Consider the following 12,146-nt stretch of genomic DNA (forward strand, 5'->3'; position numbering starts at 1 on the left):
TTTACAGTTGATGAGTTCTCAGATTCGGACGAAAGTCATTTGTCAGCAGATGCCTCACTGAATAGAAGATCTAAGGTAGGCATAATGCTGAAATGTTGTATACACTTAAATACAGTAGACTCCACCTTATCGGATATTGGCTAAATGAATATATCCCGCTATCGTAATATTTCGAAACACCAAACCCTTCCCTTTATCTAATGCTAATGTTAAACAATATGACATTGAGAAAAAAACTAAATCGTTTCTTCAAACAAAGAAATTGATGATGAACTATGAAAATAAATGCAGAAAACACATTCAAAAATAACCAGTTGATGTTATTAGAATTTGTTTTTTGTACAGATCAGTATAAGTAGGTACTTTATATTGAAGACTTGTTAAGTTGTATATTTGTATAAGCTTGATTTGCTACATTCATGATTATCTGTATTTGGCAAAACCTTACAGAATTTGTGGTCCTAAATACTCTTCAACTTTGTACTTTTTGGGGTTTTTTTTTAAGTTCTTTTAAAGACGTACATGGGTCTTGAAAACAAAATTTCTGGTATCTATGATGAGTTTATTTCTGAAGCAGATATAGAAAATTAAATCAAAAGGAGGTTCAAATTTATAAGATCATGTATTATCAAAAGCAATAACAAAAATTGAGAATGGAAATGGGGAATGTGTCAAAGAGACAATAACCCAACCAAAGATCAGAAAACAGCCGAAGGCCACCAATGGATGTTCAATACAGAGAGGAAAATCCTGCACCCCGAGGCGTGCTTCAGCTGGCCACTTAACAAAACTGTGTACTTACATGAACAATTTCCTATTTTAGAGAAATTTAACAGAGGATGAACTGAATATAAAAATTGCTCGCCGTGTTCAATCAGCAGCCCGTAAACAGTTGAAGCAGAAAGAACAGAAGAGATTGAGGATAGCCCAGGAGATACAAAGACAACTAGAAGAGGTGGATGTAAAACAAAAGGAGTTAGAGGAGAGGGGAGTTGTTGTAGAGAAAGCTCTTAGAGGAGAAGGAGAAGGTATGTATGCCATTACCTGGTGGACAGAAATACTGTCAGAGTATAGGGTGTCTCTTATTTGATCAATTATCTGGCATTCTTAAATTATGAAGAAAAAAAAACATTAAAAACTTGATATCGAAGTTGTCTGATTTGTCTGATTGTTGATTGATTATGTTTGCTAATTATTCAGAAAAAACAAAAACGTCCCCATAATAGTATAATTGAAGTCATATAAGGACAGCTTTGCTTTAGGGAGTATAAAATAAAATTGAGAAATTGGGAATATAAAAAAGAGACAACAACACAACCAAAGAGCAGATAACAGCCGAAGTCCACCAATGGGTCTTCAATGGGGCGAGAAATCCAGCACATATTTTTACCTCCATTTATATTTACAGATGCAGGGCGAGATGAGGCAGGATTGATGCAGGAATGGTTTAATCTGGTATATGAGAAGAATGCTTTAGTCAGATATGAATCAGAACTTATGGTCAAGTAAGTCCACTCTTGTATCCTCTACTGTGGATTCATTTATTTCCGTGGGTATTAATTTTTGAGGATTAGGGAAAACTTACACATTCGTGGATATTTAATTTCAAGGTTTTACCGAAGTCTGCTTACAAGCCTATACAAATTAAGTTATTCATTGAACATCTTATTTCGTGGTTCATCTGTACCCACGAAAACGATGAAAGTTGGTATCCATGAATAATAATGAATCCACAGTATATAGCAGAGATAGAATTACTCTAATAATAGTCGTTAAGAGTTGAACAATTTTTAATTGCATTTATGTTTAATTGACCAATAATAGAAAAAAAATCATTGCACATTTTATATTATTTAGCTTGTGATAAGTTTGAGTTCACTTGGTTTCAACACAGCAATCAGATTTTAGTTTTTGGAACAAATTCAAGGGAGATAATAAAAAAAAATGAAAAAAATAGAATTAAGATGACTATGAGTTATGTCCCTTGCAAACATTGAATATAATGAAATTCACATTGGATTTGCTCTGAATCCTTCATTTCTCTAAGATATGAATTCAAAGTTGATAAAAAAAAACACAAAAGTGTGTTTTTTATTAGATTTTTCATTGCATCTTGGATAAATAAAATATGTGCAACGCATGCGAATATTGGAAGTCTGTTCTGTAATACAATTGTAAAGTATGACTGAACTATTGTAGTGCCCAATATATGGAGCTAGAAGACAGACATGGCCGATTAGAACAAGAACTAAGGGAAAGAATGGCTATCAACAGTAAGTTTTATTTTAGGCAGTTAATTTGCATAATTTGAATGTACAAATATTCACTTGCATGGAAGATTGCATTTTTAAATCTTTAATTTTCGAATTATGGGAACTTTCTTTAAGACCTTATCTGTACAGTTTTTTTTTATGGAAACAGTCAATATTGAAGAATTGTCTAATTTTTAGAGACAGAAAAATTACTAAGATAATAGGAAAGGATACGGATGGCATCTTGTGCATGATTTACTAACATTTGTATGATTAAAATGTCTTTTGAAGAGACTTGCTTTTCATCTACTGAGTTGTCAGTGCATCATAAATTGTTTAGTATCACAGAATCAGCTTGTATTCTTGCCACTCACAAAAAAAAAATCTGCAGGTGTTCATTTTATGGAGTGAAAATTAGAACCCCAAATCTGAGAAATAATTTACTAATTTATCACTGAACAAAAGGAGATGTGGTATGTACACTGAGACATCCACCTAACAGCTAGACATCTAGAGGTCAAATGTACTGTAACCTTGATATAAATATGGAGTAGATGCATATAGGCAAAGAATAAATATAATATGATAATATGACTAAAATTTTACATCTACTTGAACATGTTACTTATATGAAAAGTAAATAAAGAATGATTAGATAAAATGTATGAATCCGTCAAAAATTTAATGCCAAAAACGTATATTTTAGTGTCTTAACTATACATTAATTGTGTTTCATAGGTATTTTAAAATTACAAGTTCAAGATTGTCCGTTGTCAGAAATGTTTAGAAAATGTGCCGTATATGGTAAAGTTTCCCACACTTAACACATTAAGGGCATTGGGTATTTTGGCTTGGTGTTTGGTTTCATTCAGGTCTTCCTGTTTGCACAAATCAATGGTTCTTGGTAAGCACTATTTCTACATTTTATTATAAAAACACCTATTGGTATTTTTTGTGGGTTTTTTTTCCTATAAATCAGTTCAAAATGGGTTTAATTTGTGATATGGTTTGGAAATCAAATTCTATGTGTGGGAAATTTCCATGTTTTTTGGCACGTCATTTTTTTTAATGAGAATTTTTAAACAAATTCCATTTTGTTTTTAGTTAAATTACTTCTGAAAGGTAGTTTTATCTTCACAGATAATGTTTTTTTCTATGTGTGGGTGACAATTCACAGTGTTCACATTTCACGTATGTCTCATCACCCTTATGTTCTACAACTGAATCCTTAGTCATGCAGGGACTTGAAAATATGAACAAAAAATCTACACCAGATTATGATGGCAATATTTGATGCAGATGGTCGCATATTCAACATTCAATAACATTTGAGACTGAGTGCATTTCAAAGTAAAAACTTTTTTTTTTATCCGAGGATGTCAATGAAGCTTGCCCTTTCAAAACATGTCTATTGTGGATCCATTAATTTTTGTGAAAACCAGTTTTCTTGGATGGTATCATGGACATTAGATTTTGGAGTTTGCCAGATTTGCCATATATTCTAAAGAAATGTTTTGATTCATATTAACATTTTAATCCTTAGTTTTCATATATCGAAGAATTCCATGAAAATTGGTATCCAAGAAATAATGATGAATCCATAGTTTTTGAAATCAAAGCTTTAGGCTAAATTCAGAAGTTTCTTTAATGATTTTATTATTGAAAAAAATGTGACAGTATAGATATTAATATAATTTGTATGCAATAATTCCTGAAATACAAGTACTCTAATACCCTATTTGCATCCATTGTTCAACAAATGTGTGTGAAGTAAAAGACCTGCAAGGATTCAGTCATACATTTATTCATGTGGAATGGGTTATATATATATCTGGTAATAGGGTCATCTGTTGAGTGATGATTTATAATGAGCACATGTTGTTGCCTTGATGAGTGTTTGCACTTTGTAACTAGGGAAACATACATCACTCATTCAAATTGTGAAATCATGCAGCATTATATATTTCCTGCTTGATTTATGTTCCCACTTTATCCTACTTGTTTGTTTATCAGTGAATTGTCACCATGTTCAACTACTCTTGTTGTGTATTGTGTAGTAGTGTGTACTGTTTCCTTGTTATTTCCTTAAGGATCCAGGTTATTGTACGGTATGTTCTTTTGAGCATATGCTAGATGCCTTGAGCTTGTTTTGTCACTGTTGGTGCAATGGTTTGCTAAATATTGCTGTATACAATTTCAAGTTATTTTCTACAATTCAATAAAAATTGCTTAAAATGTTAAAATTTAATTCAGAAACAGGTCGTAGAAGTAACCGATTCTCGACAAGCGAGATGACCGAGGTTTATTTACCTCGGAAATGTGAGTTCTCACTTCCTGCTTTGCTCCATTTTATTTCCAAATTTTCCAAAGTTTTTTCCAACAGTTAACATTAGATTTACTTACAATTTTTTTCCTTTATAATTCCTATATTTTTTTCTGTTTGATGGCAGTGGGACATTGGATACCATGGGTTGTTTCAATTGATGTTTGGTGTAAGTGGTAAATACTGAGATTTTGAATTATTTGTAGACAGGATTTAATTATATAAAGATGACTGATTTCGAAAGTTTATATACAAAATAAATAAATCATATTCCAGACATTTATATTAAAAATAACAGAAAAGATTAAAAATTAATACTTTTTTTAACATACATTTAAGAAAAAAGAGTTATTCTACCAGTATATATTATAAAGCAATTTAATATCCTTTTTTCCAATAAATACTATATACAGCTATCGGCTTGTGTGCTCTTAGAAGAAAAACATTCTTTTATTAGTAGATGTTACATGTTTTGACCTATCCTCTTACCTTTTCTCTTTCATGGGAGGTATATTTATGAAGACTATATACAGTAACACATTTATTCTACTCATCTTACAAACTATTCTCAGTTATTCGTGTGAAAAAAATCCAGCAAGTTTTGTACCTGCTTTGATTTTTGATTCATAACAAAGTATAATTCCAACATGACTGATTGCAATTTGTACTGTACACTTAAAAATATTCAGTAAGTAATTTTTAGAAAGAAAATCCTGACTATCATTCTAGATTTCTGTGGAGGGGGGGGGGGGGGCAAACCAATTATTTGAGTTGCACAAAATTATTCTGTAGATTCAAAATGTCACTTTTCCAATTGTATTTTAATTTATCACATTTTACTTTAAAATCCCAGAAATTTTATCAAAAATCACTAAAAAAGAACCTTTTTTAAAACTTCAATGTAAGGATAGATTGAGAAACAAATAGTTTTGAAGAAACTTCTATTCCTGATAACTTAAACTATACAATATTTTTCATTTGTCAGGTTGAATTTTAAATTTGCTGTTTATATTTTGGAAATCAGTCATGTTAATTACCAGTCAATAGATAGAGAAAATAATGAACACAAACATATATCATTTCACACAACATAAACACTGGTGTGTAAATTTTATTTCATTGCTGCTTTCACAGTAACATTTATTTACCTGCAGTATGCACACTCAATTTGCATCTAACTAATTATTCATTTTCTGATAATTTTATTATAATATGGTAGACAACTTTTTTATTTTCAATTTTCAGAAAAAGTCAAGAATTTCAACTGATAAAATGTATATTGGAGATCCTTTTTGAATTTTATGTTTCTAATAAAGATATTGTACTTTAATATAAATTTAAAGGTAGCAGTACTAAATCTGATTACTTGACTTATTCTGTATGGTAGAAGTTTTATTTATTTTTATTTTTTGCTTGTGCATGTCTTTTTTTATGGCTAACATTAATTTACAGATGAGCAAAAGACCCCTGAACAGGCAGCTGAGGAGAAACGAATCCTTGATGAATTGCTAGAGGTTGTTGAAGAGAAAAATAACCTTGTTAAAATGATTGAAGAAGATAGAGTCAGGTATTCAAAGAGACTAATTTATGTGTTGCAGCAGAAATATAAAATGAAAATGATGCCATATGTCTGGAGGGTGCCATACACTCAGAATGTTATATAAAGATTGCATTAATGCTTTATGATGGGTCCTTAAACAACCTGATTTATGAGACCAAAGGGGTATTAAAACTCATAATTCAAAGACTAACTGACAACCAAATGGCAAAATGTGAATAAACAAAGACTAACTGACAACCAAATGGCAAAAAGTGAATAAACAAAGACTAACTGACAACCAAATGGCAAAAAGTGAATAAACTAAGAATAGACAAACAACAGTCCACAAAATAGAGAAAATAAAAATTAAGCATATCTAACCCTACCAAAAACAGAGGTGAAAACGGGTGCTCTGGAACAGTAACTAGATTCTGCTCCACATGCAACACCCTTTGTGTTGTGCTTGATTGTATAAATTGGAATAAGTCTCATTGGATGATGTGATATTCTAGGCTAAGAGGACAGAATTGTCATTATAAAAATGGTTTTAATAGTATATGAGGATAGTTTTGAACTAGAAATATCATCGAAATGCAGTAATTTTGCAATATAGCTGTACATAGTTTTATTAACTGCATGGATTTAAATGTTAGGATTATTAAAGTTATATAATCAGTTTAGAAATAACTTGAATGTATAATAAGAAAACCCTGCATGATTAGTAAAGAATCTCAGACCTTTTGGTGTACTTCGAAGATGTAAAAATTGCTTTCAAATCAGAAAACAGAATATTTGGAGGATCAAGTTTTTTTCAATGATCCAGTTTTAATTCTTTCTTGAATAAAAGCAATGATGGATTGATAAGTCACACTCTTTATCATGTTTATACATTTGATTTTACTCTTACAACTTTATACCTTCTTATGTGGGCTCTATTAAGGTCATTTGGTAATAATACATGTAGTAATTTGCCTGTATAAATGTTCACAGGATTGAAGTTGTACTTAAGGATGTTCTTAGGTGAAATTAAATAACTCTAAAAAAAATAAAAAAATACTACAAGTCCAAAGAGCATTACCATTAGTAAAGGAACAAAATAAGCTAAAAATCTTGATAGGTTATGGAGCTCCATTTGGAGATATTTGAGTTTTAAAAACTGGTGGGGAAAAATGCAGACTCAGACTTATACCTTATATTTGCATTAATATTTTTTGGGTCTCAAATCTTTATTAATGAAATCTAGAATCAGTTTAAATTTAGGTAAATGACCCTTTTAAGAAATTTTGAATTATAATATGAAAAGAAAAATGGGTGTTTTGGGTCAAAATATTTTACCTTGTAACGTAGGAAAAAACCCAAGGAGTACAAACACCTGACACAAATTCTTAAATCTCACCTAAGTACATCCTTTAAGGAAGGCTTTCTACTCATTAAAAATAATAATACAAGTATTAAACAACTTTTAACTTTTAAAAACTTATAACATGTCATATTTTTCACTTTTTCCAGAGAGCGAGAAGAAGACAGAGACTTAATGGTTATGATGCGTGCCAAAGGTTTTGATTTGGATCCCATCGATCACACACGACACTTGAAGAATTCATGTGGATTCCCATTATCATGTTAACAAACTATTTCATAGTATTTGTACTAAAACCATAGGTATCTGTCATTTAAGACTTCTCTTCATCTGAAGGGATATGTATATTTGACAGTACTTTTCATTCGAAAGAACTGTTAGTTGTGTTCTCAATAAAACTGAGGACCAATTGTTTTGCATAATAGTAAGGAAGAAAGTTTTACAAAAAGCATCAAGTGTTGATTTAGAAAAATGAGTTTCTTTTCACCAAAATAAATTTAAACTTATTTCATTTTCTAGTCAAAATTTGAAGGAAAAGTTGATGTTTTGGTAAATGTTTAGAAATTGACCTCTGGTTGATAACAGATGTAAATTAATTTGAAAATGCAAACAAGGTTTATATTAGACAAGACAAGGTACCTGTGAATATGGTTTAATAAAATTTCTTGTAGTTAAGTATAGATAACTGGTACATATAACATGTATAAGCACCTTATAGTGACAGGATTATAGATCTAAGATTTTAAAAGAATTTTCTAACAAGAATCATTGTGAAATTGTGAGATCATTTATGTGTAAAGAAGTGATTCATATCTATTTTCTGAGTTTGTTGATGATTTGATTGTACAAATCCTCATCAAAACCTTCTGTGAAGGTACCAATATGTGCAATGTCTCATACAGTGTAAATAATCATTATAGGTGTGTGTATGTGTGTGCTAATGTGTAGTGTGTATGGGAGATAACTCTGTCATTCAATGAGTTGTTCAAAGTAGGTTACACCCATTAGAAAAATAGCAAATATGGCTACGGTGGCAGTTTTGTTGCTTTTTACCAACATTTATAGAATGTTTCATAGGGTCACAATTGTTCATACCAAATAGATATTGGATTTTTAAGTTCTATGTTATAGGTAGGTCATCATGGGAAAAAATATTCTATGTAGAAGCAATTTATGCATTTAAAATTTTATTTTGAATCCCAAATTGTTCACGTTCTTCAATTCTTCAACATGCTTTAATCACTGCCATTTCAAGTTAATATCAGTAATAAAAGGTTGGTTCAGATTTGATATACAAATCAGTTTTCATGGTTGATGTTCAAAATAATAATACCATTTTGTTAATCATGGGTTTAATTCACGCTCTAACATACATGTATCTTTGTATAACACATACAGTAATTGCTTTACTTTAAAAATTATAGAAATTGTAGAATTTGCAAGTTTATCTTATGAATAATGTAAAAGCCCTTAATATTGGCATTATTGTAAAGATTTATCATCAATAAATCTTGTAAACCAGTTACAAGAAACAAAATACTACATATATATACGTATAAACATAAAAAGAATTAAAACATTTGAAGCGAAGTGGTTGAAATGCTGTTTTCTACAAGTATATGGTCAAAGGCATCATAAAAATACCTGCCTATTAGAGAAATTTTACATATTAATTCAGAATTTGTTATTTGATACAGTGTTTTGCTGTGATTTTGTAGATATATTTATATATATCTTGGTTGTTTATTTTAAAACATTATGCAACATATCTTGTTAAGAACAACAACATGGAGTTGTGTGATATACCTGTTTTGTTAAAAAAAAAAACATGACGTCTGTTTTTGAATTTTTACGATAATATAAAGAAACTAATTAAATTGAAAGATTTTCACATTATGATCCTCATATGACAACTAGATTATTAAGTTTACACATCATGATTTTGTCTTCATTCAGAGACACAAATTAAGTAAAGCTAAATAATAGAAGAACACATATGAATATTGTTTATTCAGAAATTATTGTGAAAAATGCAAAAGGGTTATAACATGCTTTGAGGTAAAGGTTTAAAAAAAATCTATTATTCAAGTTTTTGCCAATATTATCAAATAAGATTTATAATATGGACTTAAAATGAATTACATGTATAGGGAAGCAATTCAGATATGGTCATAAGATATTGTAGTCGAGATTTATTTACAAAATTGTACTGTACTTTAAAAGCATTTTGAAAATGTTTCTCATCCTGAAAGCAATAATGCAGATTTTTGCTACAAGTTAATTTCTAGTTTAGTGATTGCAATTTTCAGTGTATAATTTGATATTGCAAATGCAAATTGCAAATACAAAAATCTTGTTCATAGATATAAAAAGATGTTGTATGAGTGCCAATATTCATGTATATCAAGTATTGACGATTTCATATTGGATTCAACTTTTCAAGAACAAAACTAGATATAGCAATAGATCAAATGAGTATATTCCATGACACATAATGAGGTGACAATGTCAAGTTTTAATCTTTGTGTATCAGACCAGGTGCACAAGTTCTTTTTGTCCTCAAAAATGTTTAAAGAATTTAAATTTTTCAGGATTGATTTTTTTGGGGCAAAGATAAATCCAAGTCAAATTTATGATTTTTCTAGTTAAATATAATTCAATGTCACAAAATTGCAAATGAAAGCAATCTTTACCCTGTACTGCAGTGCTCACAAGCACTTTGATTTTTTTAATTGGTTATTAATGAATGTGTAAAAAAAAGGGGGGAAACAATTCTCCTTGTGGTCCTTCGTTCAACTAATGAAATTGAAAAATACCATTGGAAAAATCTATATCATGAAGATTTTTGCATGAAGGAAACAATTCATTCTTTAAAAATTACATATAAAGCAAATGAAAGCATCCAAAGTGGTATGAATATAAAGTTGGTTGGATGACCAGGAAAGAAAAAGACTTACATAGTTTGATATTTAGAATATAGATAATAATAAAGATAGGAAAAATCATTTATTATATTTATGTGGGAACAAAAAGAAAATCGCATATTCAGAAGTATTAGTTGTTTTATAAAGTATATCTTCAATAAGGTTATTTTGAATAATTTTTGGTTCAAGGGACTAATATTTCTGCATTTAACTTGGGACAAAAAAGTCCTAATCACTAATTTAAATATTCATATGTATTAAAGGTAGTGTAGTCTATACACACATTGAGATTACACCTGATTTTAGTGTTCAGTATGTGTTTAAGTGATATGATGAATAAAAATGTATAAATTATGTGAATTTTATTTTTTCAGACCATAGTATCAAATACTAGCATTCTTTAAGATTCACATATTACTTGTACAGTTTTTATTTATTTCAACGATATTTGTCATCATCATGAATAAAAACAAGTAAATACTTGACTTTCATGTAAGACCATTAATTTATTTTGTATACTTTTTAGGACTTATCATTTGTACTATTCTTTTACACATATGTCTAGTCACATTATATTTTGGTTGTACAGCGCTTGCATATTTATTATGTATATAGCTATCAGGGTTGTGAAGAATGGCCATTAAAATAATGAAAATTACTAAAAATTATCTTATTTCATTATGCCCATTTTATCTCAATTTATATCGCCTCTGTTATCTTGTAGAAGCTTTTGGCCTTAAATGCTGTTGGTTGTCAATTTAAATCCTGGCAAAAACATGAAACTTAGTATTTGTGTTTCTCTGCTAAGTATGCAAAGACTGGTCAGTTGTGAGTCAGAAAGACTGTTACCTTTGAAGTAGGACATTAAAATCTGGCTCAAATAGTCAATCAGTACAAAACTTGGTTCATTCATATATTGATATCAAATTATCATTTTCCTGTCCTGAATATGCATTTAATTTGCCACAGGATCTTAAAGATCCATCCATTTTGATTCATATCATATCCATTTACCTTTTGACATGATAAAATGTTTTATAGGCTTACTGGATCCCTGTATCCATGAACTGAAAAAGTAATTGTTACTGCTTGATATTTCATGCATGCATCTTTATTGTTAGATAAATATATTGCATTGACCATAACATTCTATACATACTATCCAAAAACATTTCCAGAATTTTATCCATGTAATATATGCTCAGATATTCAAGGCACAAAATGATGTTACACTTGTCAAGAAAATAACATTACTTTTTCAAGGTGCAGGAATCTAATATCTGTTCAAAAAAATAAAAATGATGGCATTGATCAAGACATCCTTAAAAAATGGAGTTATCTTCCTTTGTCTAGAATTGCTGTTAAATCAACTACCAATAATGCAATATTTAAGTTTTCTCCCACTGATAAATGAAAGCAATCTTAAACCTTGGTCCTTACAAGCACTTTCATTAAGGTCTTTCCATAGACCTCATCAGGAGGTATAACCTGATCAGGAGACTTTGAAGGATTTCATCACCCCCTTTAGAAGTTTTATTGGGTTTTTTTTCTGGCATCTTATACAAGTTATTTTCCTGGAATTAAACACAATTTAAAAAAAAAAAAACAGAAATCCTGAACACACAATAATCTTTATTTCATGTGACCTTTCATTTGTACCCAAGGTCAAAGATCACTGAGTGCAAAACAGTTTTTAAAATGAAATTTTAAGTAAATGATAAGAGATTGCTGCATAAATGTTGTGTAA

At 29.8% G+C, this 12,146-nt stretch overlaps 1 protein-coding gene across 10 annotated transcripts in view; it reads left to right on the plus strand.

The window, feature by feature from the left end:
* The window catches only part of LOC143047864 (uncharacterized), a 60,048-nt gene extending 48,984 nt beyond the window's left edge, over nucleotides 1–11,064 (plus strand). For 5 of the 10 annotated variants that reach the window (XM_076221171.1, XM_076221175.1, XM_076221174.1 and 2 more), the window contains 7 exons: nucleotides 8–75; nucleotides 824–1,028; nucleotides 1,409–1,505; nucleotides 2,200–2,273; nucleotides 4,506–4,571; nucleotides 6,028–6,142; nucleotides 7,625–11,064. In XM_076221171.1, the coding sequence (XP_076077286.1) occupies nucleotides 8–75; nucleotides 824–1,028; nucleotides 1,409–1,505; nucleotides 2,200–2,273; nucleotides 4,506–4,571; nucleotides 6,028–6,142; nucleotides 7,625–7,742 (743 nt within the window). In that variant the 3' untranslated portion in view covers nucleotides 7,743–11,064. Of the gene's footprint in view, nucleotides 1–7; nucleotides 76–823; nucleotides 1,029–1,408; nucleotides 1,506–2,199; nucleotides 2,274–2,990; nucleotides 3,057–3,356; nucleotides 3,375–4,342; nucleotides 4,361–4,505; nucleotides 4,572–6,027; nucleotides 6,143–7,624 lie in introns of all 10 variants that reach the window. The other 5 variants (XM_076221173.1, XM_076221179.1, XM_076221178.1 and 2 more) reach the window with 5 other exon arrangements.
* The last annotated feature ends 1,082 nt before the right edge of the window (nucleotides 11,065–12,146 follow it).

The sequence above is a fragment of the Mytilus galloprovincialis genome, chromosome 10 (assembly GCF_965363235.1).
Source record: "Mytilus galloprovincialis chromosome 10, xbMytGall1.hap1.1, whole genome shotgun sequence".
In the NCBI taxonomy this organism is placed as follows: Eukaryota; Metazoa; Mollusca; class Bivalvia; order Mytilida; family Mytilidae; genus Mytilus; species Mytilus galloprovincialis.